Below are 27526 nucleotides of genomic sequence, written 5' to 3'. Positions count from 1 at the left end.
GCACCATACACACTTGGTGTTGAGGATGGTGCGATTTTCTGTGCAGTTTTTATGCAAAGGCTGTAAACAACTTCAAACACTACAAATCAGCTTTATTTTCACAACACAAATCCACAAAAACTGCATTTTAATACATTTAAATGTATTTCATCCCTTTTGATTGTTCTGTTGTACTTTAAAGTCTTACTTTGATATTTATCATGTGTCAGTACATGTTTTAATAACATTGTTTGACCATATTATTGAATTTAACATTTAATAATAAACAACAAAATAGTAAAAGTAGATATGAAATATAAAATGTAGCAAATATGATGGCTCAAGCCCAGATCAATGCTGGGCAGAGCTTCTCTAGTTAGTGTAATCTGTGCTTTAGCCAATCAGGAGCCATTAACCAGGAGACAACACACAGCTCTTGGCTTATGTGGGGAATGAGGTCTTTACTTATTCGCCAGAATACAAAGAGCAAAGTTACAAAGACTAAGTTGTCAGTGCTGTCCTGTGGTTATGTTACTGTACATGAAGCACTTCAGGTAGTCCACACCATAAGAACATACTCTACTTTGAAACACAGCATATTCAAGCCCAGTCCAGAGTCCAAAAGGAGGTGTGTTGCCAAGCTTGTGAAAGACAGTGGTGACACAGCGAAGTGCATCTGAGTGGAGAATCTTCTTCTCAAGTGCTGCACTGCTTCATTTGCTTTAAACATAAGCTCATGTGTGCTGCTTTCCAAAATGTCCATCAGTGGTCAGTCAAGTTCAGTCTGTGTCGCTGTGTGCATCTGTGTGTGTGTGTGTGTGTGTGTATGTGTGTGTGTATCAGCAGTCCTCAGCCCTCAGACCTGACTCTCTGCAGTGTTGACTGGAGGCTGCTTCTGGCATTGCCACATGACTCCAGGGCCTTGCTGTTTCTGTGAATGATAGCACACAAGATTATAGGGTCATGCATGCACGAATGTCCCTAACTTCACATTAATAAAACTAATTCTACTATTAAACTATAAAAGTACTTTTTACTTAGTTAATTTTTCTAATGGTTAGTGAAATTCTTGCATTTCCCTGCAACCCCAAGAAACACCAAAACCAACCTCGTGTTATTTGGACAACAAGCTATTGTTGTGGCTCACAGAGGTATTTTTGGACAACAATAGCTTGTTGTCCAAAAATACCTCTGTGAGCCACTGTTGCACCTTTTATTATGTTACAATGATCACTGGCACTGTAGTCCGAGTCAACTGCACATACACTCTACAACAAATTTGTTAATGTGTGTGCACATCAAAAACATTCAATTGATAAAATACTTGTTTGTCTCTTATTGCGAAACACTCACAGGATGTACAATGTTCTAATCACCAAGGTTAGCACTTATCACTACCTTTCACCAAAAATGCACACACAAAACAACCACCCTGTTCTTCCTTTTATTTTTTAAACAGTGAATGAATTTGTTTTAAACACTGTAGAAAGTAATGAAACAGCAAGCAAGGTGTTAACTGAAGAGCTGCACACCTCCAGTACTTTGATAAGGTAACAGCTCATTTTATTGTGCTGTTCTGTGAAAAAGTACTTTTAAAATTTAGATTAGTTCTGCTAGTGGCATGATGGAAAACATCAACAAATATCAGCTGATTTCTGATGATTGCAACAATGAATGTTTGCTGTTCTGTACTATTCTGAGAGAGTAGCAGTTCAACAAAAGCTGCCAGAACTCTGAGACTTGTAGAGTTAACCAACACAAGCTGTTACCAAAGTAACCACTGGCACTGCTAAGTCAACCACGACTGAAGACTGGGGAAAAAAAAAAAGTTATAGGTGTAGAAAGTAAAATATCTGAAACTGAAGGGTTGAATTTTAAAAACATTTAAAAGAACAAAAAAACAAACAAAAAACTCATTCCAACACAACAATGAGCAAACACCACAGAGTGTCCACTAACATTACCCACTGAGTGCAAAAACATTAATTTAGGTGTAATCGCTGTATTTTGTACCTGCAAAATGCCTGCTGATTGGTTCATTCTGTCTCGTCCTTACCGGGACATGAAGGCCTGCAGAACAGCCACATTTTCTTTGGGGAAATAGTCCTGCCGAACAACATGCTCCAAGGCGAGTAGGTGGCCGGGAACCACGAGCATGGGCCTCACCTTGTCCTCGCTCTGAGCGGCCGAGATGACAGGACAGAGGGATGGACGATGAAGCAGGACAGAAAAGTGTGTTAACAACAATGGAAAGCAAGAAATGTGCAGAAGAGAAATATAAAGGCAACAAGATACATGATAAAGTGACACTGAAGAAACACATGGTTCTGCAATGCAGCAAATGTTGCAGAATACACGCAGATGAAGCATACCTTTATCAGCCCGAGCAGCACTAACAAAGATGATACAAAGTTGAAGCCTTGGAAGGAAGGAGTGGAAAAAGCTTTCCTGAGAAGGGCATCTGTGAAAATAAAGCCAACAATTTATTACAAACTTATATGCCAACACTGTCAACAAAAAAGAAAACATGCAAAATGTGTATCCAGTTTGTAAGACTCCTAATCCTAAAGTGAAGCCTTAAAACCATGAAAAATCCATACTAAAAGATCTTTTAAGTAGACTGTGTCATAGAATCTAAGTTGCATCTCCGCACACACTGGTGTAGTAATAACAGAAGGGAAGCAGATTAAAAGCCAAAAACATCAATAAACTACTGCAGCTCAGCAACTAGAGGTTTTTCTAGAAGGTTTTTCTTTAGGTTCAGTGACAGGAAACACAAAAAAAGAGGAATAAACAAAGAAGATGATGAAAAGGGGATGTTTATAGACAAAGTTAAATGAGATTTTGTGAAATTGGCATATCTCTTGACAACAGTTATATAAGTAAAAAGACAACACATTCCAAACTAATATCCACTGTGTAAAAGGGAAAAACTGCTGTTTTTATATTTTGGCTTTTGTATGTATTGAACAAAGAAGATATAACATCTTGTTTCCCATAGAGACATTACACTGGTATCAATCTTCTTAAGTAACTGTTTGTCCAAAATGTCAAATTGTTCCTTTAGAATACCCAATGTAGTTGAATATTTTCTAGGGAGTGTTAAAACTCATTTTGGGAACCACTAAACACACAAAATAACACTGATCAGCATGAATTATTTTGTAAAGCTTTGAGGTTTCCTCTCCATCACAGGCACATACAACAACTATCACATCAACCAAAGTGTCTCACCGATGCTGTCCAACACTGCATTCTTAACATCATTATTCTCCTCCTTATACACAGATGCAATCTTGAGGAAGGCTTCAGCTGTTTTTGCAGCATCCGACACATCCACCTAGCCACACAGACAGGAAGAACATTTAATGATGCCCACCCTGAGTCATGCACATGATCAAACCGATGCTCTGTTTGTTTACGTTAGCTGACATAACTTTCAGCCTTTAGTAGGTCTTATAAACGCATTGTGAAAACTTGAGCTGGTGTGAAAGTATTTGTATTTCCTGTGTTTACCTGCTGCTCGATCAGCAGAGCTCTCTTGGGTCCCAGTTTGAGCAGTTTGTCTGGGGATGGAAAGATGAGGAAGGAAGACACATCTGGTGGCCGAGATGCTGATGCAGGTGTGGAAAGCTATGAGCGGAAGCAGACAGAAAGAGTCAATTAAACTCCAACGCATAACAAATATGTGCACACAACAACAGCTAGTGTGACATTCAGACTGGACTTCATGTTACCTAGTCCACACAGTTTTGCTCCAAATTAAAAAAAACAAAAAAACACAGATATGGAATATATAACGTTTTTGGACCTGAAATGAAATCTCAGCGTAACAACACCTGGATTTTCCTGCAGACACTAACAATTTGGAATTAATTAATTATGTCCCTTTGCAACAGACATTTGCTTGCAGCATCCCACTTTGTGGATGTTTAGCAGAAATTTAAAGTCAACTTGTCTAAGTACAGGTAATTAAGGACCACTTTGACACCTGACATCATCACACATTCCTCTGACCTTGATGCTGCCGTTTTCCTCTTCCTCCTCTTCTTCTTCCTCTTCCTCCTCTATTTCTTCCTCGTCCACTTCTTCATCATCCTCTTCCTCATCTTCATCCTCTTCTTCATCATCGTCATCATCATCATCTGGTCCTCCTTCATCATCACTGAGGCAAATTAACAACTCTGTCTGTTAGTGAGGATTTTGTTCTGGGATGAACGACTGCAATATTCCACAAATGCCTCATTTCCACTGCACAGAACAGTTCAGCTTGGCTCGGCTTGCTTAAAAATCATTTGTTTTTGGTTTTCCACTGGCAAAAAAGTGTGAATGTTTCCAGAGTTTCCATTATTTGCTAATTACTGTTTTCTATACCGGAAAACTCTGTTGGAGTCTGACATATTTAAATGTTCATGGTTTTAATATCGGGTGAAAATAATTCCTTAAAATTCCTATGTTTTCAAACATGAAGCAAACACATATGTATGAATAGAACAGCAGAGCAGGCCTAAAAACAGAATATACATATATACTGGGAGTCACAATAAAGGCTATGGTGGACAAAAGTGAATTAATCTTGAATTTAAAGAAGAATAACAACATCAGAGTGAAAGTTTCAAACTCTTTCACCCTCTGTGGCTTGTGCATATTTGACATGTCTGATAAGTACTGTTATAAACACGCAATAAAACACAAATATAGCACATATTGACAAGTCACAAGTATACTGGTGCCATGACAAGCTTATGAAGGAAATCTGGTGGTCAACTCAGTGATGAAGAAGGCTCAGAAGATGTGGACGTCTTAGGCTGAAGTATTTCATGACACTCAGTCAAGGAGAAGAGGCATAACAAAACAAGTGAGAATGAAAGACGCAGTATGTAACTCTGTCGTTATATAAGATTCTCCTTCGAATCTACATAAGCGTAGATATTGCATAAAGCATCCATCACCCCAAGTGCATTCTGGGATAGGTTCCACACTCTCATGACCCACAACAGGATAGACAGGTACAGAAAAAGAAAAGCAGGATTTCACTGAATACACCACAGGAGGTAAAGAACAACATGATTACCTGAGTGATCCTAGAAGCTCGCCCATGTTCATGTCTTCCATGACATCTTTCAGAGCTTTGCAGCCATCCTCCCCTAGATAGTTACCTGAAAACCCAGGAGTAATCAGTTTAAAGTGGAATCAGGTAAGCAAAAGAAAATCTCTAAATAACATTTTTACAAATGATACACTAAACAGAAGTACTAAATAAGATATGTTACATCTTCTTCTAAATCCACTGACAGAAAAACAGATTTTTGTTCTTCTGTAAACGATAATGGCTATTTGCATCTTGATGTAAAATTATATTTTACAATAATGAAAAAATAAAAATTCTAAATCTTCATATGAAAAAGTAGATGCGTGAAGAGCAGAATCAGCTCTTTGTGGGTTTGTACCATTTAAGTCCAGTTTCTCCAGCTGGCCCTTGCTCTTCACTGCGTGTGCCACAGCAAGGGCAGCTTCTGCCGTAATTTCACCAAATGAAAGATTGAGTTCCTGTTAAACATAATGGAAATTTTTTCTCAGAAGGGAAGAAAAACGTCAAATAAAAGCTAAGAGAAAGATAGGAAAATAAACAACTTTCAGAAAAAAAATTAGCTTAGAAATCATCAAGGTCCACAGGTGTGTGTGACCACGTCAAGTCGAGACTGAAGACACACACACACACGCAGACAGAGTCATAATATTCAAACACTTAGCAGTTTGCTAACAATATACAAGGTCATTAAATTATTATTATGAGAAGTGACAACTGCGCTGGTCTGAAGAGGAAGCAGAGTGTACTGTTCTCACTCACCCTGAGGATTGGTAGTCCCTCTGCTACACTTTTTGCAATAGCTTTGGCTCCTTCAGGCCGCACCAGACAGTCTCCAAAGTTTATCACCTGGATGCTGTGTAGGTGTGTCAGGGCCTGTAAAAGACACAGATATTATTCACTACAAAGTCTGAAAAATATTAGTGGAATTGAAAACTGATTTTGATCTTATGCCAGACCTTTAGCGAATCCATGTAAAACAAAAAAAACAAAAAAAACAAAACAAAACAACGACATTTTAATTTAATTCCTTCATTACTCTTATAGCTGAACTTATCATTCTTTATTTTATATAAATAATGTCACAATTACAACAGATAATCAAAAGGGTCCTGTCCACAAATAAAGAATAAAAAGAAATTATTTATATCTGCAACAGTCATGATAGTAATTTTAGACGTCTCTGTACCTGAGCCATGGCAACAGCCCCTTTCTCAGTGAAGGTGTTGTCATTGAGGTTGAGTATGCGGAGGCCTGTGTTGTGCTTCACTGCTGTGGCCAGCGCTGTTACACCAGGGTGATTAATGCCATTCTGGGGCACATGAACCTCCTCCAGGCTGCCCATCAACTGGGGAAGCAAATCGTTATCATATGATTATTCCACCTACACAGCCACACAGTGTTTTCTTTGAACAACGATGGTCAAGTCAAATAACTGACAATACATATTTCCTCACAACCATCTGATGATGGATGTTCAGTTTGTCCTGTACCTGGAAGGCTTGAGCGAGGGCAGTGGCTCCATCGTTCTCTAGTCGGTTTCTCCCTGCAACAAACACCTTCAGGCTGAGGGGGGCGCCCTCTGCGCTGGATTTTTGATAGCACTGGATCAGTGAAGTGGCCAAGATCTAAGGAGTCCATAAACAGAGATGAATTCAGCTTTGATAAAATGCATCCAGGCATCAGTGATATTTCATCAGATATGTGAAGCATTTATATGCTCAATTTTACTTCTTTGTCAGTATTTTGTAGAAACAATTTTGTTTTGTGAAATTCATTCCATCTGCAAACAATAAATCAAAAACTTAGCTCTCTGTCCCAAACCCAACAGCAACAGCAAGCACATGTAAATTTTCTTTAGAAAATGTTGTCTTTTCTGGTTTTATATAGTTCTCACACACTTTATTAGGTGCACCTGCACAATCTAATGCCGTCCAAAACAACTGACCTGCCATAACACTTATCTTTATGAAGTTCAGAATTTTGCATTTTTGCTCGCATTGTCAGAAAAGTGTAAATTAAATGTTGTTTCTTACTAATTAGAATATTAGAGAATGCAGTCCAACGCAACATCACTAATTATCAATCCAGTGCTAAGATATATAATTGAATTAACACCACTATAACAGTGTCCACAAAAGTACATGGCCGTGGAGCAGTTACCTAACAATGATGTTGATATAACAGTGTGCATGGAGATATGCTTTGCCTTAAAAAGATGTTCTTGTGACTCACCTTCCCCCCTCCGATGCCCATGCCACAGTTGTTGAGCCGCAGTTCTTGTAACGTGTAGCAGGTGGAACTCTTGAGCAGATTCTCAATACCCTTCACACCATCTGGTCCAAAGGCGTTGTCACTGAGGTCTAATACAGTCAGCCTGGCACCCGCTAGCATCAAAGCATCTCCCAGCGAATTCTACAACACATGGACAGAAAGAGACAAAATAAAAGGCAGGATAAGTAGGACAGTGTGCCAAAACACAGACAACAGAGTAAAGTTTGCAGTATTTCAACAAGTTCTGACCGGAAGACCAAATTTGTTTCGACATGGACAATAATATTACCAGGGCAGGTGGGATCTCACAGCGCAGGCGACCTGTGAACATGTCGCTCCAATAGCAGCACTGAAACAGAATAACGATACATAGTGTGAATGTCAGTCAAGCGACAATAGTAATTACGATAATAAAAAATACAGAGCAACACGACTTAATCATGATCAGTGTACTGTACAATGTATTAGAGCTGAAACAAAAACACTGTTTGTTGAACAAGATAACCTATCAATATTTTAGAAATCAATTAAACAGTCAAGTCCTTTCTCAACCAAATATGCAAAACATTGCCTACATTTAACTTCAGAAACTTCTGGTTACAGTGAGGAATGAGAATCTCCAAAAAAAAAAGTCAAGAGTAAAACCTTGAATTCGCTCTTTGTCTCTAGCGCCTTGGCGATGGCCCGTGCTGCCTCCACACCTATAGTGTTTCCCTCCAACCTCAGAGCCTGTAGACCCTCGAAGTCCTTGATCTCCTTCACAATCTCCTCCACTGGAGGGGGTGAACAAGATAAGGGGTTTAGGGTGAGTGATGATGATGAAGAGTAAAGAGTGATGGCAATTTCAATAAACAATTGATTGGTACTTAGGACTAAAAATCACAAAAATCAAGACGTAACTGTGTTTTAGCATTCACAAAATCTAATTAAGCCTCCGTGGCTTAGAGGCAAGGCTCCTTGGACGCTAAGCATGCTCAGTGACACATGACACTCACCTGATTGGGCATCATCCAGCTTTCTTCCTTGGCCTTTGTAACTCAGCTCTCTTTCCTCTACTTCTGTCTTGGCCAGAGAGTCGGCCAACTGCGCAACAATGTCTGTCGCCATCAGGACACCTGAGGAACGTACAAATGTACTTCTCATTCTACTTCATGTGAATGTGTGTGGACATGAGTGAGTTTCCTCTATGTCACAGGTAGCACTCATTACAAATGAAAACCAAAACCCTGGCCACCAACTAGAAGTCATTTAAACTCCAAAATATACTGTTTTGCATGAACATTGTGGCTATAACTATCTCGATTTTTCTGGAAAGTGTCCACCTTTACACTAGATAGAAAGTGCTGAAAGCGCTCTTTTAGCTGAGGGACAATCCACCCTAAAGCAGTATTCACCTCTGCTGCACTGTACTCTATTAATTTGCAGCTCGGGTTTAATTTGTGGATTTGAACATGTTTCCCTTTATGCTTAACATTATACACACTGTTAACGCTTCATCGGACGTTAGGTGAGGGACAAATACCGGAGCTCCTTTGTATACACTGAACTGAACGGCATTTAAACATAACTTAGCAAAATGAGATGATTTTTTTCTTGAAGTCAGTCAACTAATTCAGTGTCCAACTCGACTCTGAAACGTTAGATTTAAGTTGTTCCTTCAACACAACAAGACAGATGCTGGGTTTTATACACAATAACCTCACGATCTAACCTCATCAGGGCAGAAAGTTGTTTTGGGGTAGATTTTTCTCTGTGAATAGACTGCAGCTATCATTAGCCGAGGGCTGCTAACCGTATGCTAACATACCTATGAACACAACTGTTTTGATGCCTGCGGAGCCCCTTTTGACAGCTATCGGTTCGGCGACATGTCACGCACTTGCTAGATATTTAACACACTTTATCTGTTGGTTGTAGGACTATAAACCGTCAAATGTGTCCAGCTAGCTAGCACAGGTACGTGTGACAGAGCGTGTCTTTTTCTCGGCCTCTCCAGTCGGTGAACAGAAGAGCAATTCGGAAAATTGGCTAACAATACCTTCACTGTGGTTAGTCTGGCCTCTCCGGTCACTACAAGCCGTTATTTAATCTACGCCCACAAGAAAAGAATATAAACATTACCGCAACACGACTGTGCTGATTATAGTCTGTCCAGTGGCACACTCCCGCTCGCTCCTGATGTTCAAAACCAAATCGAGCACACTACCCGACTTGACGACCACAGTATTCGGGGTCAAGGGATTTGTAGTTCAATCAGACTACAACGGTGCGTTCACGTGCTTCTCCCAAGCGCTTCACCTCAACAAGGCCTCTGTCGGAAATACTGTGTGTAACATAGTTAAGTCGAGGGAGAAATGACAGAATGGACTTGGTAATTGTTTATTTGTTATTTGTTTTATTTTGGGCTTATAGAACTCTGTATTATTAAAGAGACCAATAAGACAAGACAAGACAACTTTATTTGTATAGCCCATTTTTACAAGCAGTTTGTCTCAAAGGGCTTTACTTAACACAATACAATTACAGTAACACAGATTTTTGGTTCTTATCATGTTCTGTGGTTTCGCAAACAAGTCACCATCCACCCTTCACCACTGTATTCTTTATGCAGCTGAGAGGCAGGCAATATGTGATAATGTATGATTATGGTGTTCATGAAAATAATGAAAAATCACTCATGTTTAGGATTTTTTGTATGGTAATTAATGAAAAAGTTTATGTAACAGGTACAGGGATTAAAGTGGTAAGATTTCATACCAGAAATGTCCAAACAAATATACCAGTGGCTCCCCTGACATCCTTTGTCAAAGTCAAAGTCAAAGTGTACTTTATTGTCAAAAATCTATGTAACAGGGGTTAGCACAGAAAATTGAAATTTCGTTTGACCAGTCTCCAACGTGCAGTTAAAAACTAAAAACTAAACTAAACATGTAGGTAAGACAGTGACAATAATTACACACACACGCACACACACCCATACACATACACCCAAACAAACACACACAGTGTGCAGTAAAAGGACAACATACTGATACAAACATGTACAATAAATACACACACACACACACACACACAGTCACAGCAGCAGAAGTACAGTCAATGGACATACCGGTATGTGCAGTAGTGTAGATGCAGTATGTAAGGTGCAAAGAGTAAAGTGCGAGTGACATGTCATGTAGTGTTCATCAGTGTATTGATGAGTCTGATGGCTTGTGGAAAGAAGCTGTTTCTCAGTCTGCTTGTGCGGCACCGCATGTTGCGGTAGCGCCTCCCTGATGGTAGTAGGGAGAACAGTTTATGTGCTGGGTGAGTGGGGTCTTTGAGAGCATCAGAGTGAGCAACACGTGTGGAAAACAATGATTAGGGTTTAAAGCCAGACCAGTAAAAGTGACTGACAAGACCTTGTTTGAATCCAGAATGGAGCAGAGGAGACAGAACAATTAGAAAATTAGAAATATAATCATGCCTTACCAGCTGCCCAGTGGCTGCACTTCTCAAAATGCCTGTATGTAAAAAAAAAAAGGTTTTTACTTTTGTGTGCCACATTGTTCGGTGTTTACTTGAGTACGTGTTTGTTGCAAATAAACCCGCACTGAGTGAAGATTCCTGAATATTTGAGCAATTAATGAATGTTTGTCTACAATTGATTTATAAAGATGTTTTCCGTGGCACCTAGTCCACCAGTGAAGTAGTTCCAGCTTCTTAAGTCTTAACTTTAAACTTTCACTGGTACATAGAAGAGGAAATGCAGAATTTTGTCTGGCCCCTGCACATGAGGGATCATGTATTTACAGAGAGGATGGTGAACACAATGACGCACAGACGCAGACCAAACCAGAGCCTGTCCTACATACTCCTGTGCGGTAGGTGGCCAACCTACCTAAAATATTGGTTTTGCAAGACGCCAAAAACGCAAGGAAGAAAAAGGAGAGCGAGAGAGAGAGAGAGAGAGAGGTAGTGCGTGTGTGTGTGAGAGAGAGAGAGTGAGTGAGAGAGAGAGAGAGAGAGAGAGAGAGAGAGAGAGAGAGAGAGAGAGAGATACTACAGCTGGCTCACGAATGGGCTGGAGCTGCGGGGAATCGAAACTGAAGCGGAGACTGTGAAGTCAGACGTAATGTCTTCCTCCTCGGCTCGGTGTTAATCATAATTTGGATGGACTTTTCTAAACTTTTACCAGCCCCAGACAACAGATGACACGCTTTTAAACTTTACTTCAATGAACTTCCTCACTTTATCAGGTAGGTGTGTCTGAAGTTAGCACCCGTCGCGCCATGACAGCAGAGGAAACCTGTAGGGTCAGGGGCTTGCAAGTTGGAAGTATGTGCAAATAATGAACAGTGAATGGCCATTTACACAGGCTCTGTGACAAATAGGTGGTTGTTTCTTGCCTTTTTACTTTTGGGGGAAGTGGGCGTATGCCAGCTATATTTCTTAGGCAATAATTGTCAACACGTACTATGTGGACAAAAGTATTGGGACACCCAAGTGTATGGACATTGGTGTGGACGTGGTCCACCTTAGCGGCCGTGGCAGCTTCTGCTCTTCTGTGAAGACCTTCCGAGGGATTTTGGACTGTTCCTGTGGGCGTTTTTGCCCATTCATGCTGTAGAGTGTTTGTGGGGTCGGGAATTGATGCTGGACTGTTAAGCCTGGCTCGCGGCCTCCGTTCCGGTTCGTCCCGGTGGTATTCGATGGGCTTGAGGTCGGGGCCAGTCGGGTTCCTCCACACCAGACTCATCAGGCCATGTTTTTGTGGACCTTACTTAGTCTGCTGGGGCACAGTCATGCTGCGGTGCATGGGGGTTTCCCCAGGCTGTTGCCGCGGGTTTGGAGGCTTAGCATTGTCCAAAATGTCTTGGTAGTGCCACCATAAAGAAGCATGAAGATTTCCCTTCAATGGAAGTATGGGGTCTAGCTCAGCCCTTGAAAGAAAAGCCTCATACCAATACTTTTCTTTATATTAGTGTAATATCAGTCATTTGTTGCTTCTCATCTGTTTGTGGTCTTTTTTGTCTTCTCCCCAGTGAACAAGTGATGGACCCTGCCAGACAGAAACGCAAAGACGAGATAACTAAATCTCTGACATTTATACAGTGAGAAGTTTATTTTATTTTTTTTATCAAAGGGTTCTTGGGCATTAAGTGAAACCATGGCCTTGAATGACTCATTTCCTTGATAACCAACCATCTCAGTACAGCTTAAAGCAAGTTTACATCTTGTGTTCTAGGTCCCCCTTGGCTTATCCAGATCCTCAAGGCTACCAGGTACCAGCTGTTATTACAAACACAATGTTATGTTTGTCTCCACTGTCTCTTCGCTCTTACACTGTTGGTTTCATGCATTTTATGATCTACAACCACTTGTAAACTCAAGGAGTAGCACAGTTCACTTATCTTGGCCATTCTTATCTTGGAGGTGGATGTTGATGTTAACTTAATGGTTACTGTAATCATTCATCATGTCCATGATGATGCCATGTCCAAAGTGATCCCTCTGTGAGGTACCTACAGTGTAAAATATGGAGGACAAAATCTGATGTCCTACCTCTGTGCAAAAATGCATTTTAAAGTTCAACAAAATGTAATGTGTGGTTTCAGCACTCTGAATTAGCCAACTCTTAAATGTAGGTTAGTCTTTTAGTACAAAATTCTCTCTTCTATGTTACTGTTCCTCCACTGTAGCCCAGCAAGAAAAGAGATGGCCACTTGATTTTAGCAGAACAAGCAATATGGCTTCATAGGCAGGTTCAGCACTGACGAGTCTCAACAATTTGATGGATTGCCATGAAATTTTGTACAGACACTTACTGTCCTCTGAGGATGAATCCTACTGACTTTTCCTCATGTGCCACCATAAAGGTGGGTTTACTTGAAGCCATCATGTTTACTGTCCATTTGTACTCTGTCCCTAACCAGAATGTAAAATCATTGACACAAATCATTGATACAACTAACAAAAAAACAAAAAAAAACATGACAGGGTTGAGCGGCACAGAGCTGGTATGAATTGAATAAATAAACAACCAAACAACAACTTTTGGGCTGAGTTATGAAAGCTTTTAGTCATGACATGGCCCAAAGCTTTTAGAACACACCAGCAACATCTTATTCCCTTCTTTCTTTTCCTCCTTTCAGGACTTGCTGACCCAGTTAGTGTGCAACCTGCTCGAGGAGGGCAATGCCTTGTTCAGAGACAGTGAGTGGGAGCAGGCAGTCAGAGAGTTCAGTGAAGGCTTGAATGTCTCAAGCTACGCTGCCGCAGAGGATCTGCACATACCCGAGGCTTTGCTGGAGAGCCTGTATGTCAACCGGGCCGCTGCCTACCACAGTATGGTGAGACGCTTTTTGTGCAGTGTGCGAGTGTGAGATGGCACGTCATGACGTAGATTTGTGACAGATGTGTTTCAGTGAGCATTGGTGCACATCAAACAGTTGCTTGTGAAGATGTAGGCAGCTGTTCGGCAAAAATACTTGTGGCTGCACCTGACGCTTGTGACAAAAACTTCTCCACCTCCAAGCCCGATGTGTGCGTGAGTCAGTTAGTTGTGACTTTATATAAAAGTGGACCAGCCCATAATAATTACTGGTTGAAGCAACTTTTCAGCCTCCTTGAACTTTTGATCTTGAATATCCAGTAACCTGCCAGCCAGTACATTAATTATATGTAATTTATATGACATTGATTATTAATAGCAAAAATCAGCTCAAGTGAAAATAAAGGTCAGTTTTACTGTGGTTTATGCAACACTGTAAACAAACAAAATCAGCACAGTGAAACATGCTGGTGTTAGTCCTCCTATTAAAAGACATATCTATCTGTTTGAAAGTGAAAGTTCTGTTCTTCCATTTTCATTTTCCAATCCTCATTCATCTATCCGTTGATCTATTTATTTTTTGTGGTGTCTTTTTGCCAAGTTTTCCATTTCAGATTGGTTGTATAATTCGACCCTTTCCAATCTGAACTGCCGTACCAGCTGTGTGGAAAACCCACAAAGAAAAGTACAGGGGCTTCCCTCCACCAACAAGCCATTTCACAAAACATATACTTTAGACAGTACATGAATGATTTAAGAAAGGGAGAGACATTTCATCAGCCTTCATCAATGTGACAAGATCCATTTTTTTGCATACTAGAACTCAGGAGTGAATTTTAGAGAAATACAGTATATTACTGTACAAAGCAGCAAGCAGAACATAATAATTCACTGCAAGATAGCGCTTTATAAAAAAGACAGTTATGTAAGTGTTTATCATCAGTACCAGTCGACTGTGCTAAAACTGCTTACCAACCAAAACTGTGCTAAGTTGATAATTGGTTTTTAAGAGGTTGTGCCTTTATATTTAACGTTATGCATACCGATATTGTGTTTTAGCTTATCTGAATGCTAATATAAAGTAAAGAATTTAAGTTGAATGTTTTCCTTGCCTCTCCTTTGAAACTTTTTTCATCACGTCCTTTATGTTCATCTGTCTTGTTTTCCACAGGGGCAATATGATGAAGGCGTGAAGGACTGCGACAGAGCGCTGGAAGTGTGTAAGGAAAGCCGCAGGGCCCTGTACAGGAAGGCACTCTGTTTGAAGGAGCTGGGGAAGTACAGGGAGGCCTACGACTGCACCACGGACTGTCTGCTCATCTCTCGTCTGGTAAAGGAAGGAAACAGGACAAACTTTACACAAGTTTGAAATTGATTGCACTTTAAAATCAGTTAGTGGAGACTGTGTCTCTCCCTAATGTTAAGTGCACCGGCTTTTTTTAGAACCAGAATGAACAGATGCAGTATACTGTACCTCGCTAGCTTTAGGGATTGCAGTGTTTGTCACGACTTTTGTTCCAGGATAAAATATGTCTTGTCATTGCCATGAAATTTTGTGCTGACATTCATGGTCCTTTTGAGGATGAATCCTAATGAAATTGGTGATCCCCTGAGTTTTATCTTGACTCACCTGCTGGTCAAAAAAATGCATTTTCTCCCGCTATTGTTCACGTGTTTCGTGCTTATTAGCAAATGTTTCCATTCTAACAACGTCCTACCATTTCTACCCTGTTTGCCATGTAAACATCAGCATGTTAGCTTTAGCTGCACTGCCCCAAAGAGCTGCTAGAAGGGTTGCAGCCATTCTGTCTTGTTTCATTTTAGACACATTTTATGTCAAAGTTTGTTTAGTTGTCATGAGGACACTCTGAAGGACATTATCTCAGTTTCTTTGGTAAAAAACACAAAAGATGATTATCTCTTGGAGTGGATTGAAGTGGAAGAAATGCTCAAATTAGTCCAATTTCACAAGGTCTCTGCTTAACATTGGTTATAAGTACAGTAAAAGCAAGATAACACGTGGAAATGTTTTTTGTCCATCTTTTCAAAGACAGAGGTATAGAGAGAGACTTATAGCTAGTGCAGTGGAATATTTATTTTTCTTTTTTTGTTTAATTGTTGACAGGACAAACAGGTGAATGAGCTCGCACAGGAGCTGGCGATTCATCTTCGGCTAAAAAATCGAAAACCCTATGTCAGCACAAAGGTTAGTAAAATGATCACTGTTTACCGTTTTGTCCACAGAGGGACTACAAGTGAATAATGTCAAAGGATTTTCTCAGTCTCCAGCTTTGTTGTGGTCAAATAGGAAGCAGTCAGAGTGTGGGAATACAAAATCTTACTTCACAGTACACATAATTTTAAATAAGTGATATTGACATATACATAAAAATGTAAGACATTTATAGTAAATTTGATAAAACAATCATTTTTGCTCTCCAGTAAATTCATTCCATAAAAATCAAATTTGTATGTCCTTTAAATGAAAGATTTAGACAGATAATCAGATAGATGTAATAAATAGAGGATATCCCTTTATTTATCCCAGCCTGGGAAATTTCCAACTGCAGCAGCCATGTACATTCACTCCACATATATGCTACAGAAATTTATATATATATATATATATAAATTACCGATAATATAAGGTAAATATATAACATATCTACAGAAAAAGTAAAGTTAAGTATTCTAAAAGAAATACCACTAAATATTTCCTGAAGTTGGCAGCTAGCATGCACTGTTAATAAAGTAAAATGTCAGACAACTGCTTAATTTATATCATCTGACAGTAAGCAATGTCATATTGCCAAACTCTAAGGCAGACACGGCTGTGTTTCATGTATCCGCTCTGTCATCTTGTCTCTGTCCAGGATCACACAGTCATCATGAGAGACGTCGCAAATGCAAACATGACGGCTGAAGCCAACGAAGCAAGTTTCACATTATCTCTTTAACGTTCAGCACCAAAAAACAAGAAAAGAATATGGAACCACATTTTCTAACAAACACTATGAGCTGACAGTGATTCAATGATTTCACAAAATTTTGCATGTTTTCCTGTTGAACTGATGATTTTTTGTTGAGCGTTTACACATCCCTGCAGACATTCTCAAATCCTCATCTCAGAAATGTATTTTAATTGTGCTTGTTTATACTTGAAATGTTTACTTTCCTTCTTAATTCCAGGTGCCAGGTACTCACTTAGGAAATGGTATGAGTCATCTGAATAGCCTTGAACCAGGTGTGAATGCTTGACTTTCATTTATTTTTGTTTGTTTGACAGAAACAATGCCAGAAATACTCTAACAGCTTAATAAGACGGCAACAGATTTGTTGCATAGAAGATTCCTAGCCAAGGCTAATAGGGTTCCCCTATAGGGAATAGGGCGACCACCTGACCTCGGTTAGGCTTTCCTGCTTTAAAATGGTCATAGCATATCATTATTAACAAGAGTGCATTAGTTAAATTAAGCACATGTCAGTATGAGTGCAGGAGCCAACATCTGATTTAATGTTTAAGTTCTTTTAAAAAGTTCTTTAAAATCTAAATAAATTCCCTCCTGCTTCCTTTCAGTCAGCTTCCCCGGCGTGTTTCAGTCCTCCTGTTTCTCCACAACTACTATGTGCTCCACAGTTCCTGACACAGTGGACACTTTGGAGGACTCTGAGGTGATGGGAGATGACTTGGACAGCCTGCTTGACTGCTTTCCTAATGAGCAGGAGCCAGCTGAGGTAAAAACTTGGGTTGTGTGCCCTTGCAGACCAGTGAAGTGACTTTTGTCAGTGATAGTGGACTGAAGGTGTCTTGGGTTGTAGAAGATTACTATGCCGGAAGGTCTGGAAGATTAAGAGTCGTTCATTTCAGTGCACTAAAATCAAAGTTAAATCTTGCTTTGAATAGCTCAGAAGACACTTTTTCACCTTTTTACGTCTTCTAAAAGTAAGTGATGCGGTTCACGTGTGGAAATGTTTTCTGAGTAGGAAGCTTCAAAATCTGTCTCTATTTTTAGAAACGGCTTCTCTACCAAACAGCCCGAACTTCGCAGGTGACTGAAAATGAAACCCAGACGTGGGCATCGTGAAACAGATCATGTGCATTTGTTTGCCTTTTTCATTGCAAAAAATGTATCCAAAAGGGAAAAGATGCATAAGATGCATCTTCTCGAAAAATTTTCTTTAAAGTTGAATTCATTATTATTTAATTCATGTATTTATTTGGGCCCCCTGAGGTCACCTGAACAAGTTGCCTTAACAATACTGTCATCTGTTCCTTAGAAAGTTAAAACCAACACAGTAGCTGCAGAACTGAGAGAACCTGAACCTGTTTTGTTTGTGGGCACAACGCTGTTTGTTCTCCTCCATTGTTTGATCCATAGTTTATGTTATATTGATGAGTGCACCTTTGAGGATGTGTGATTTGTCATTTTTATGTAGTTGTAGATATTCGTATTAAGTTAATAATATGAGTCAAAAATGAGTCATGTTGATGCCGCCCAGCTATTGTTCACAACATCCTTCAAAACCATCACATCTAATCATTGTGACACTTTGTTCATACTTTTTTATATTCTGTGTCATTTCTTTGTTTGTTTTTTTCCTTTTTTTCCCCATTATTCTTCACTCAAGTTTCCTCCTCCATGTTTTCCAGCCACACATCGGGCCAGTATTCTCAGTCCCCAGCAGGAAGTCCACACACACAGTTCCTCCAGTCCTCCCCCCTCCAACACCTCAGCTGCCCCCGGCCTTCTTCAACTCAGCCGTCAGTCAACTCAATGCCTTGGACTTCTTTTCAGGAGGTGGGTGCAGCACCACAACTAATACACTGGATACTCTGGATGACCTCTCGACCTCTGGACTTGGAGGTGGCGCTCCAAACCTGGGACTGACCTCCGTGGCACGGGATGCTCTAGATGGCCTTGATTCCCTGGATGACTTCTCGGAAACGAGTCCGACTGCTGCTGCTGCTGAGAATGGGTCCATAAAAGAACTGGCTGCAGGGGAAAAGTCCCTTGATGATTTGCTAGATGAGCTCGATCCCCTCGAATGTGTGGCTGATCCAGGTGGTCTCAGTAGCCATGTCTCTAAACCTGGGGTGAACCCTGTGAACCCGCTAAACTCCCTTGATGCCCTGGACTCGTTCCCCTCAATGGAAGGTGTTGTGTCAGCTTTGCCAGCGGTCTACATTGGGGGGACAGGCCTGGACTCGCTCTCCGATTTCAGCACAACTGGTAATCATGAGTTATTAGTGACTTATTATTAGCAAAGCAGGAGGCCTGTTCTATTTCTGAACAGATGCTGAAATTAACTCGACAGCTCTGATACAGATGTGGTTGCCAACCTGTTTTGCATTGTGGTTTCTCAAAATGAAACAAAAATAGTTTTTGTTCTCACATGGTTTTCTTTCAAGGATTTTAAAAGCTGAAGAAGTGGTAGATTGCATTATTTCACAGGAAAAAAAGCTGAAAATTAGAAAACTTGTCAACTTTGAGCATGTCATGGCCCGTGTACAAAGCATGCTGAGTTACACGAGAAATCTTTGATACACAAAAAAATGGGAATTGAGAATGTAAAAAAACCAAGATAAGACACCAGATTTGAATTTCACACTTTTACTGCAAAGCGTGCACACATTACAGGAACTCATAATTATTCATTTATTTTCTCTCTTTGCTTCTCAGGTTCCACAGGCTCTCACAGTAATGCAGCTCCTGTAATGCAACCTGCAAAGAACAACTACAAAGTAAGACTGATAATCTGATTGTCCTGTTCCTCCTTCTCTTGTGGTACCTGCTCTGTTCTTGTCTTTTTTTTTTTATTAGCGTTAACTGAAATCTTATTCTTATCGTGGCTACAAAGGAGCAGAACAACCAAGCGCAGGGTGCAGTGTTAAATCCCCTGTCCGCCACCCATGAGTTCCTGCAGGCCTGCTCTGCCTGTTACCCTCGGACAGGTATGCCAACAGTCCAGCCCTTTCTAAAACTTACTGTAGTGTAGCAAGAAATCATAACAATCCTGTTGCTGATTCATGACCCTAACTATTTCCTGTTTTGAGCATGCCTTGAGAGGAACTTGTATTCCTCTGCATCCTTTCTGAAAAGGCAAAACGCCTTCGCCAAGCGAAAATGCCTGGATCAAAAAGCAAAAATCTATTCAAAACACCCCAATGGAGATAAAATTTGTCCTTCCACATGCACATGTCCGTTTGTTAGATCTTCACAGATGTCCACATTCAAAAACAGAACATCTGTTCCTCCTTTTCTGTTGTGTTGAATATCTTTGTATATTTTTTTTCTTTTTCAGGTCAAGGAATATATACTTTTGTTCACAAGCCAGACCTGGTCCACCCCTGTGAGCGAGACATTCTGTTATGTAAGCGAAAGGTAGGACAGCCTTCGAAGTGGACCAGAGTGCGACCGATTCCTAAATCGACTTCCTTCCGTGGGCCATTTGTACTTTGCAAGGGTAAAGATCTCAAAATCAGATGGATTCACTTTTATCATTGCTGGTTAATGTAGTTAAACTGATTTGTGTAGTACATGTATCATTACAACATCGAGTCTTTTATTTTGTGTGTGTCTCTGGATGATCCAAATCAACCTAATTAGTGTATGTTTGCATGAAACACTTACATCCTGTGTCAGATCTTAACAATAACATTGGAGTTGATCACTTGACGTGGACTCAAGGAGGACTCAACACAGTGGACACTGTTTCCTGATCATTTTGATATGTCAAACATGCCTGTGTACACAGTATAATTTATTTAAGATACACTTTTAACAGCAGTCACTTACTAGCAACTGAAAAGTACAGTTAAAGATAACCTGAAATAAAACAGAGGGATTAACATGGCCGTGTTTACATACTGCACAGCTCTGGGCTTGACTGAATGACTTCTGTATTTTCTTCCTTGTCAGAGCTGCTGAGCTCCGGGGATCGAGGCGTGTGTAAGTATGGAGAGAGGTGCACGTTTGCCTACAACCAGCTGGAGATTGACGTTTGGACAGAAGAGAGGAAGGGGACGCTGGACAGAAGCCTGCTTTTTGGAACAGCAGCTGTCAATCTGGACCCCGTGAACAGCATCATACGCCTTCTACAGGAGCACAAGGGCGAGTTCATATTCCTCTGTCAGGTCAGTGCCGTCGTACAGGTTACATTAATATTATTATTATTAGTATATTACAGCCATGGCTTCAAATCATTGTTTTTCAGTCTATTGATTGAGATTGTTTTTATTATTTATAATATATAACATTTTAATTAATTTATTATTCTCTTTTGTGTTCTGTTGTTCAGTTATTGAACTATTGCTAATGCTTGTCTTTAAGTAAACACAAGCAATAAATAAAAGCTGAAAATAATACATAAGTAATTTTTTTTTATTAATCAGGAAATAAAGGTAATTTATGAATTTCTACAAAAGTCCACTTATTTATTTCTGTTTTTTCTGCACTTCAGTTTTGATTCTGTTTATCTACATTTCTATATTTCTAGACCTCATTAACATACAGATACAAAAATCTGTAAATACATAGAAGAAGAAATGCAGAATGAAGGGAATGTAGAGATGAAATTGTGATTGTTGTTACAATTTGTAATTATTTATGTTCCAATTTCTTCATCATTTATGTACTTGAATATTTATTGAATTATGAAAATACAAGCATTTGTTTACAAATTCCAGGCCCCCATTGTACTGTGTATTAAATAAAATGCTGCACTCCTAAGCAGGACACTGGTGTCTGTTTTATGAAGCATGCATGTTACACAGCACTGATCTTCATATGCCTCTCTGTCTCTTGTGTGTGTGTTATTTATCATAATAGATTCATTGATATTCATTTGTCATCCTCGGTCATCCTCTTAATCTCCAAATATAACTGTTCTTTTTCTCTCTGTTTTCTTTCTTCTTTTTGTTTCTGTTGATGGTTGCTTTTGTTTCTTTGTCATCTATTTTTGTCTTTTCTTCTCTCTAGGAATGTTATGACAATAAACCTAGGATCATCAGTAAGCGCAGCAGAGACAATCATACTGTCTGCTCTAACTCGGACGCTCACCACGCCTTCGATGCCAATAAGTGAGCGTCAACATGTGTAAACCTCAACTTACCCTCGCTCATTTCATTCACATGTTAACTCTTTACCGCATATGTCTGTCTGTCTTAAACATCAGGTGTTTGGCATTTGTGGTGAGGAGCTACACTGTGAACTACAGTAAGGTCCGTCCTCTGAGCGTCATGTGCCACTTGGATTTGTGCCGCCAAGCTATCCGGTACGGCTGCCAGAGAAAGGACAGCTGCAATTGTGCTCACTCCGTCATAGAGCTCAAAACCTGGAGGGTGCAGAAAGATACAGGTGCAGCATATCAGACACATACAGTAAAAATAGTAGAATGAAGCACTGTAATTTAATTTTCTCATTTGCGTAAAAAGATTAAAACACTGAAGAGTGATTGAAGAGTGACAGAGTGATGGCAAGGTGGCAAAATGTGAGGTGCGTATTAATTCAATTCAATTCAGTTTATTTATATAGCGCCAATTCACAACAAAATTTATCTCATGACACTTCCCAATTAGAGCAGGTCTAGACCAAACTCTTTAATTAAATTGTAATATAGAGAACCCAACATTCCCCTTGAGCAAGCACTTGGCGACAGTGACAAAGAAAACCTGCCTTCTAGAAGGCAGAAACCTTGGAGCAGACCCTGGCTCAAGATGGGCAGCCATTTAAAACTGGCTTAGGTGAAAACACATTTGATTCACATTTAACTTCTAACTTCTGTTTAAGCTACACTAATCAATATTTTCATATTAAAAGGCCAAATGACAGTGTAATGTGAAAGGGTTGCTCGTACTTCGTCTTTCCTCTCAGCTCTGCGGAGATTTCTTTATGTCTTTTGAAGGACCAATGTGTAGGATTTAGCGGCATCTAGTGGTGAGGGTTCAGATTGCAGCCAACTGAACACCCCTTCACTCACCCCTCCCTTTCTAAGCATGGAGGAGAACCTGCACTGGCCTCCAGGTTGGATTTGTCCATGCTGGGCAGTGGTACAACATGGCAGTCTTCAAGGAAGAGGACTCCCTATTAACAAAAACAGAAATATGATTCCCCTAAATCCTACACACTGGAACATTAGCTCATTGTTATTGCTTTTATTGTTTTGATTCACTCTCACTGGTCTGTGCTGTTTTCAGCTCTGATAATCTCACTGTACACCATCTGCTCGGTCGGTCGACAGTTAACGGCTCGCTGGTGAACATTTTGGGTTATTTAGCAAGGCCAGTTATTTCCCTTAGGAGGGGAACCACAACAGAGCTAAAAGGAGAGTGGATATTGGATTTACATTCATTAGGTGGACTCAAATGTGACTCCAAATGAGTGATAATGTGCTTCTGCTTCTGTCAAGTGGCAAAAAAAAAAGTTTTTTTTCTCATTTTATTCATTTTATTTATTTTTTTTCAGTTGTTAAATGCAAAAAGATTCATTGTTGTTGGGATGCTGTGTAAATTGCAAATATAAAAAAGCAGCAGTCATTTCACAATGGTTTCACAAAGTGTTCCTGAGCCCTTGTAGTAATATCCTAACAAAGTGGTGAAACTCGTTCCAGCATAGTTGGTTAGTAAGTAACTGTTACTGGCAGTGTATGAGTAACCTCCTTTAATAATCCAAGTGCAAAGCAGGAAATAGCTGGAGCGTTTCTCTTCAAGTGAGTGATGACGTTATTTCTGTGTTGTTTGTGTGTTTATGTTTACAGGTATCAGGCCTGATGAGATTGTGAAAATATCTGCAAAGTATTATGATAAGCAGCAACAAAACTCAAGCAAGCAGAAAGGCAATAGAGTAAGAAGAAATTTTTAAAGCATTTTTATCATTTTATTGAAACAACACCATGCTTCTCCGGCGTGTAGACCGACCTGTAACAGCTTGTCCAGAATCCTTTCTGTCTGTTCTTATTTTTGTAGATGTAATGAACCCACACTTTGAAGCAGACAATAACAAGCTCTCTCTCATTTTATTTTATTTTATTTTTTACAATTTGTAATTTACAGAGCTTTTGACTCACGGACATATATTGTAAATATTAATCCTCTGTATTGTGCTCGTATCAGTCAGATTGTCCAGCTATAATTTCATACAAATCAACATAATTATTGGCTAACTTGTACTTTTCATGTGATTTTAAGCAAATGTCTTCTGGAGGTGGTGGAAGCAAACCAAGAGGAGGAGGAGGGAACACTCTGGATATGAAGATGAAGTTTGCCTGTTCTCATTGCTGGCAGGACGGCCTGATCAGTGAGCCAGACAAAGCCCTCAAGTACTGCAATGCCAAGGCCAGGCACCCGTGAGTAAAAATAATATGTTTGTATAATTCCTGTCCAAGTCTGGAAAATAATGGAAAGTGTGTTTAATATTTGAATATTTTCTTAATTTACAGTAATCATCGTATAAACATAGCCATAGATTCTATTAAATATCAACTATAGATTTTCCAACCTGCCTGAAAAAAGGATGAAAGGTTAAGTGCCATCCACATATAAAACTGGTAAATCACAGTAGGCCAAAATGATCCATCCTCCTCATATCTGGGTCTTCAGGTGGACTAAAGATAGACGGCTTCTGCTGGTCAAGTCAGCTGAGAGAAGTAAATGGGTTCAGGTCCGACCGTTACCGCACGCCAGGAACTTCCCTATGCAGTACGATGTAGGTGTTCTTCTTCTGCTGATCTATAATACAACGTGTGGTTTTAGCCAAGCGCTCATTCATTCAGCACACACATTCCCACAACAAGGGTCTTTCTTGAATTTCTTGTCTTTTGTGTTCACTGTGTTTGTGTATTTAGTGCTTTTAAAAATGAAATTTGTAAGTTTGCCTGTTGATGCTGGTTGTGGTGTCTCCTGAAACTTTGTACTGGACATTGTGATCTCTCTTTAACAACATTAAATTTTCCCCTGGCAGATCTGTACCCAGATTTTGGAGAAAAGGAAATGTAACTACACTGGGAAATGCACTTTTGCTCACAGCCAAGAGGAGAAGAAGATTTGGATGTATATGAAGAACAATGACTGTGAGTTCTTAAAATATGTCTTTTTGAAAGAGCACTTCACTGATTTAACATAGCTATCGAATAACGTTGGATTCACAATGCATTGTTTCACACATTTCTCTTTTTTTTTATTTATTTATTTGCCCAAAGAATTACAGTACATTACCCACAATGCAACTCAACCTCCGATAGTTCACTCAGGGATATGTTAGTAGAGGCTACACTTACACACAACTGTGCTTTGACTGAAGTGCTGATGTCTGCGTGCTTGTGAAAATATTAACGTGTTGATACGTTGCGGGTAAATAATATTTACTATGATCACCATCTTTGTATAGCGTGTTAGCATGCAAACATTTGATAGTAGCTCAAAACACAAAGTAGCTGAGGAACAATCGTCTGGGCTTTGCCTTGTTGCCTGACTCCCACCGAACATCCTCAAAGTGATGACAGATTTGGATTTGTGCTTGTAGTGTTGGACATGCAGCAGATGTATGACTTGTGGCTGACATTAAACGCCCACAACCAGCAAGCAGATGGAGATAATCTCACCCAGTCCATCTCAGAGGAGAAATCCATCGCCATGCCAACTGACTATGCTGAACCTATGGTGGGTATTCATTTGACCAAAGACTGCTGCACAGGCTCCATACTAAAACTTTCACATGTGCCATTCCCTGAGTGAGCATCTCAAAGAAGATGATGATGGTGATGCTTGTTTTTTTGTGTTTTAGATTGGCCTTCACTGCCATCTGTGTGGCAGACACAGTAATAGCGAACGGCAGTGGCAGCAGCACATCTCCTCTGAGAAGCACAAGGATCGAGTGTTCAGCTGTGAGGGAGAAGGTGAAGCTCTGATGTGGAGGTACCGTTTCCCTGGAACGTGCTTCAAACTCTGCCCCAAGTAAGACCTTTTCCCAGGTTCTGGATTCCCTGTTGTTTTTTTTATTCAGAGTGACAAAGTAAATGCTAAAGTCAACTGTCAACAATTACAAAACCAATTGGGGAGACCACAAAGCTTAAAGAGTAACTTAAAGGGACGGCTCGCCACAAAATCAAAAATGCATATTTTTTCATCTTTTTTCTTTCTACCAAACTACATTTTATCATTGCTCACAAGGAAACATGGATGAGAGGCTTGAGCTCATGATGTAAACATTAATGGCAACCTCATTGAATGAGCTGTTATGTCAGCTAGCTTAGTTAGCGTAGTTGGCTAGCCTCTCATCCATCCTGTTGATTTTTTCTTCTTATTTTATTATTTTTTTTATCAATCAATCAAACAAAAAAATCTTTACAGTGTCCTTAGAGACTCGGGAAACGCCACAGGGGAGGGATCCCTCTCCCAGGACAGACTGACATGCATAGATGTTAGGTGTACAGAACAGACCATCAAATAGAAACACAGAATCAAAGATTACCATGCTACATTTACTGATACATGCACATTATAAAATATATGTATGTGAAGATGGACCAGCTCTGTGTCTGCCAGATGTGTAAATAAGTAACTGTTTGCTAACATGCCATTTCTAAACGATAAAGCTATAATTTATCAGTGTTGTGCTTACAGCTTACCTACACATATTTAACCCGTCTATATTCAGGTAAAACTAAGTCATTTGATTCAGAATTAATGATAGTTTCAAAACACAGTGATCGCTTTGTTACATTCACAGTAATGAAAAATAACAAAACTGGTGAAACATTATGTTCGTGCATTATGTTCGTGTTCGACAGGTTGGATGGTGACTGTGCTGACGGTGTGAGCTGCGACTACGCCCACAGTCCAGAGGAGTTGCAGGAGTGGATGGAGAGACGGGATTTCCTGCGACAGAAGCTGGCCAAAGCCAGAGAAGACATGCTCATCATGCCTGATGAATTTGATTTTGGGAAGTACAACTTTCTACTTCAGGACTCATAATATTGATTTAATTTTTTTTTTTTTTTTTTTTTTTTTTACTTGGTGAGCCTTTGTAACTGCCAAATTAGCATTTAAAAAACAAAATCAGTACTATGCAGAAATGTACCAGTACATAATGTCTTTTTGCATTCCCAGACATGGTCTGTTCAACTAAAACGGCAGTAATGTTGTGCTGTAAAAGTAATTCCCATTCTGAAAATAAAAACATATTAACATATTAGTAGAGTATTAAGAAAGCTTCCGTTCCAGTTTACTAAAAGAAAGGATTTTAAAGCCTTAACTGTAAACAGTAAAATACTCGCCACAAATGATTGATGAAGTTTCAACTTAAAACACAAATGAAAGTTGCCTTGTCGAGTTCTGATTTGTACTCAAGCAAAGACTTGTGTTTTTGGTGGTATGATTTGAGTATTTTTTTTCCATGAGGAGCATATGTGTCTTATTCTGGTTCGTATTCTTTTCATTGTCAGAGAAGGGTGTTGTTATAAGGGCCAAATTACTACAATTATGAGACCAATAGTTTTGTTCGTTGTTTTAACTGAAAAGTGTGGAATGAATGCACAGGACCGAAATGGTTTGCAGAGGAAAAATTAAAACTCAGTATACTTTACAAGCCTGTACACTTAATCCTATGTTTGTGAAAGTGTGCCGTATATTTGGAAAAAGAAAAAGCGGTTAGATAATAAATGTAAAGAAATAATTAAAAATATATTATATTGAATGTTGCTAAATACATTTATACTGCACTTAAGTAAGTACAGGTTTGAAGTGCTGCTATTTCCATTTTATGCACTTTTCTATTCTATACTCTGCTTCAGTTGAGGGGAAAAATAAGTTTTACTGCACTACACTTATTGGATGTTGTTTTTTTTTTAAGGTTTCACAATTCAAAACATATTAC

At 39.6% G+C, this 27526-nt stretch overlaps 2 protein-coding genes across 5 annotated transcripts; one reads left to right on the top strand and one right to left on the bottom strand.

Moving 5' to 3' along the window:
- Positions 1 to 71: 71 nt before the first annotated feature.
- On the bottom strand, positions 72 to 9618 carry rangap1a (RAN GTPase activating protein 1a). Of its 3 annotated transcripts, none has more exons than XM_046415323.1 (16): positions 9464 to 9618; positions 8338 to 8457; positions 7988 to 8115; positions 7632 to 7691; positions 7304 to 7483; positions 6562 to 6696; positions 6258 to 6416; positions 5831 to 5944; positions 5430 to 5529; positions 5054 to 5138; positions 3997 to 4144; positions 3496 to 3612; positions 3214 to 3319; positions 2352 to 2440; positions 1993 to 2157; positions 72 to 910 (listed from the first exon to the last, which is right to left on the bottom strand). In XM_046415323.1, exons 2-15 carry the CDS (start codon positions 8447 to 8449, stop codon positions 2032 to 2034), a joined length of 1659 nt encoding a protein of 552 aa, XP_046271279.1. In that variant the 5' UTR covers positions 8450 to 8457; positions 9464 to 9618; the 3' UTR covers positions 72 to 910; positions 1993 to 2031. The 3 variants fall into 3 exon arrangements, with proteins under 3 accessions (XP_046271279.1, XP_046271276.1, XP_046271277.1); XM_046415320.1 differs by having other exon boundaries at positions 2036 to 2157; XM_046415321.1 differs by having other exon boundaries at positions 2036 to 2157; positions 9381 to 9530.
- Positions 9619 to 11370: 1752 nt separating this feature from the next.
- LOC124073224 (zinc finger CCCH domain-containing protein 7B-like) lies at positions 11371 to 27232 on the top strand. Of its 2 annotated transcripts, none has more exons than XM_046415310.1 (23): positions 11371 to 11580; positions 12367 to 12435; positions 12570 to 12606; positions 13477 to 13674; positions 14827 to 14985; positions 15781 to 15861; positions 16529 to 16588; positions 16845 to 16851; positions 17293 to 17390; positions 18307 to 18886; positions 19337 to 19398; positions 19515 to 19608; positions 19959 to 20120; positions 20576 to 20790; positions 21635 to 21735; positions 21831 to 22012; positions 23412 to 23497; positions 23842 to 23999; positions 24253 to 24358; positions 24614 to 24722; positions 25175 to 25311; positions 25436 to 25605; positions 26442 to 27232. In XM_046415310.1, exons 2-23 carry the CDS (start codon positions 12377 to 12379, stop codon positions 26623 to 26625), a joined length of 3045 nt encoding a protein of 1014 aa, XP_046271266.1. In that variant the 5' UTR covers positions 11371 to 11580; positions 12367 to 12376; the 3' UTR covers positions 26626 to 27232. The 2 variants fall into 2 exon arrangements, with proteins under 2 accessions (XP_046271266.1, XP_046271265.1); XM_046415309.1 differs by having other exon boundaries at positions 16845 to 16899; positions 17233 to 17390.
- The last annotated feature ends 294 nt before the right edge of the window (positions 27233 to 27526 follow it).

Source organism: Scatophagus argus, chromosome 16 (genome assembly GCF_020382885.2).
Source record: "Scatophagus argus isolate fScaArg1 chromosome 16, fScaArg1.pri, whole genome shotgun sequence".
NCBI lineage: Eukaryota > Metazoa > Chordata > Actinopteri > Scatophagidae > Scatophagus > Scatophagus argus.
This window is presented reverse-complemented; position numbering and strand designations above follow the sequence as displayed.

Excerpts from the sequence above, each read along its gene's own strand:
- LOC124073224 (XM_046415309.1), top strand. The coding sequence starts at position 12,377 with ATGGACCCTGCCAGACAGAAACGCAAAGACGAGATAACTAAATCTCTG. Across the intron at positions 18,887-19,336 it reads CTCCGATTTCAGCACAACTG|GTTCCACAGGCTCTCACAGT; the intron begins GTAATCATGAGT and ends TTTGCTTCTCAG. Across the intron at positions 22,013-23,411 it reads GAGGGTGCAGAAAGATACAG|GTATCAGGCCTGATGAGATT; the intron begins GTGCAGCATATC and ends TTATGTTTACAG.
- rangap1a (XM_046415320.1), bottom strand. The coding sequence starts at position 8,449 with ATGGCGACAGACATTGTTGCGCAGTTGGCCGACTCTCTGGCCAAGACA. Across the intron at positions 6,697-7,303 it reads TGGGCATCGGAGGGGGGAAG|ATCTTGGCCACTTCACTGAT; the intron begins GTGAGTCACAAG and ends TGGACTCCTTAG. Across the intron at positions 2,441-3,213 it reads TGCAGTGTTGGACAGCATCG|ATGCCCTTCTCAGGAAAGCT; the intron begins GTGAGACACTTT and ends TTATTTTCACAG.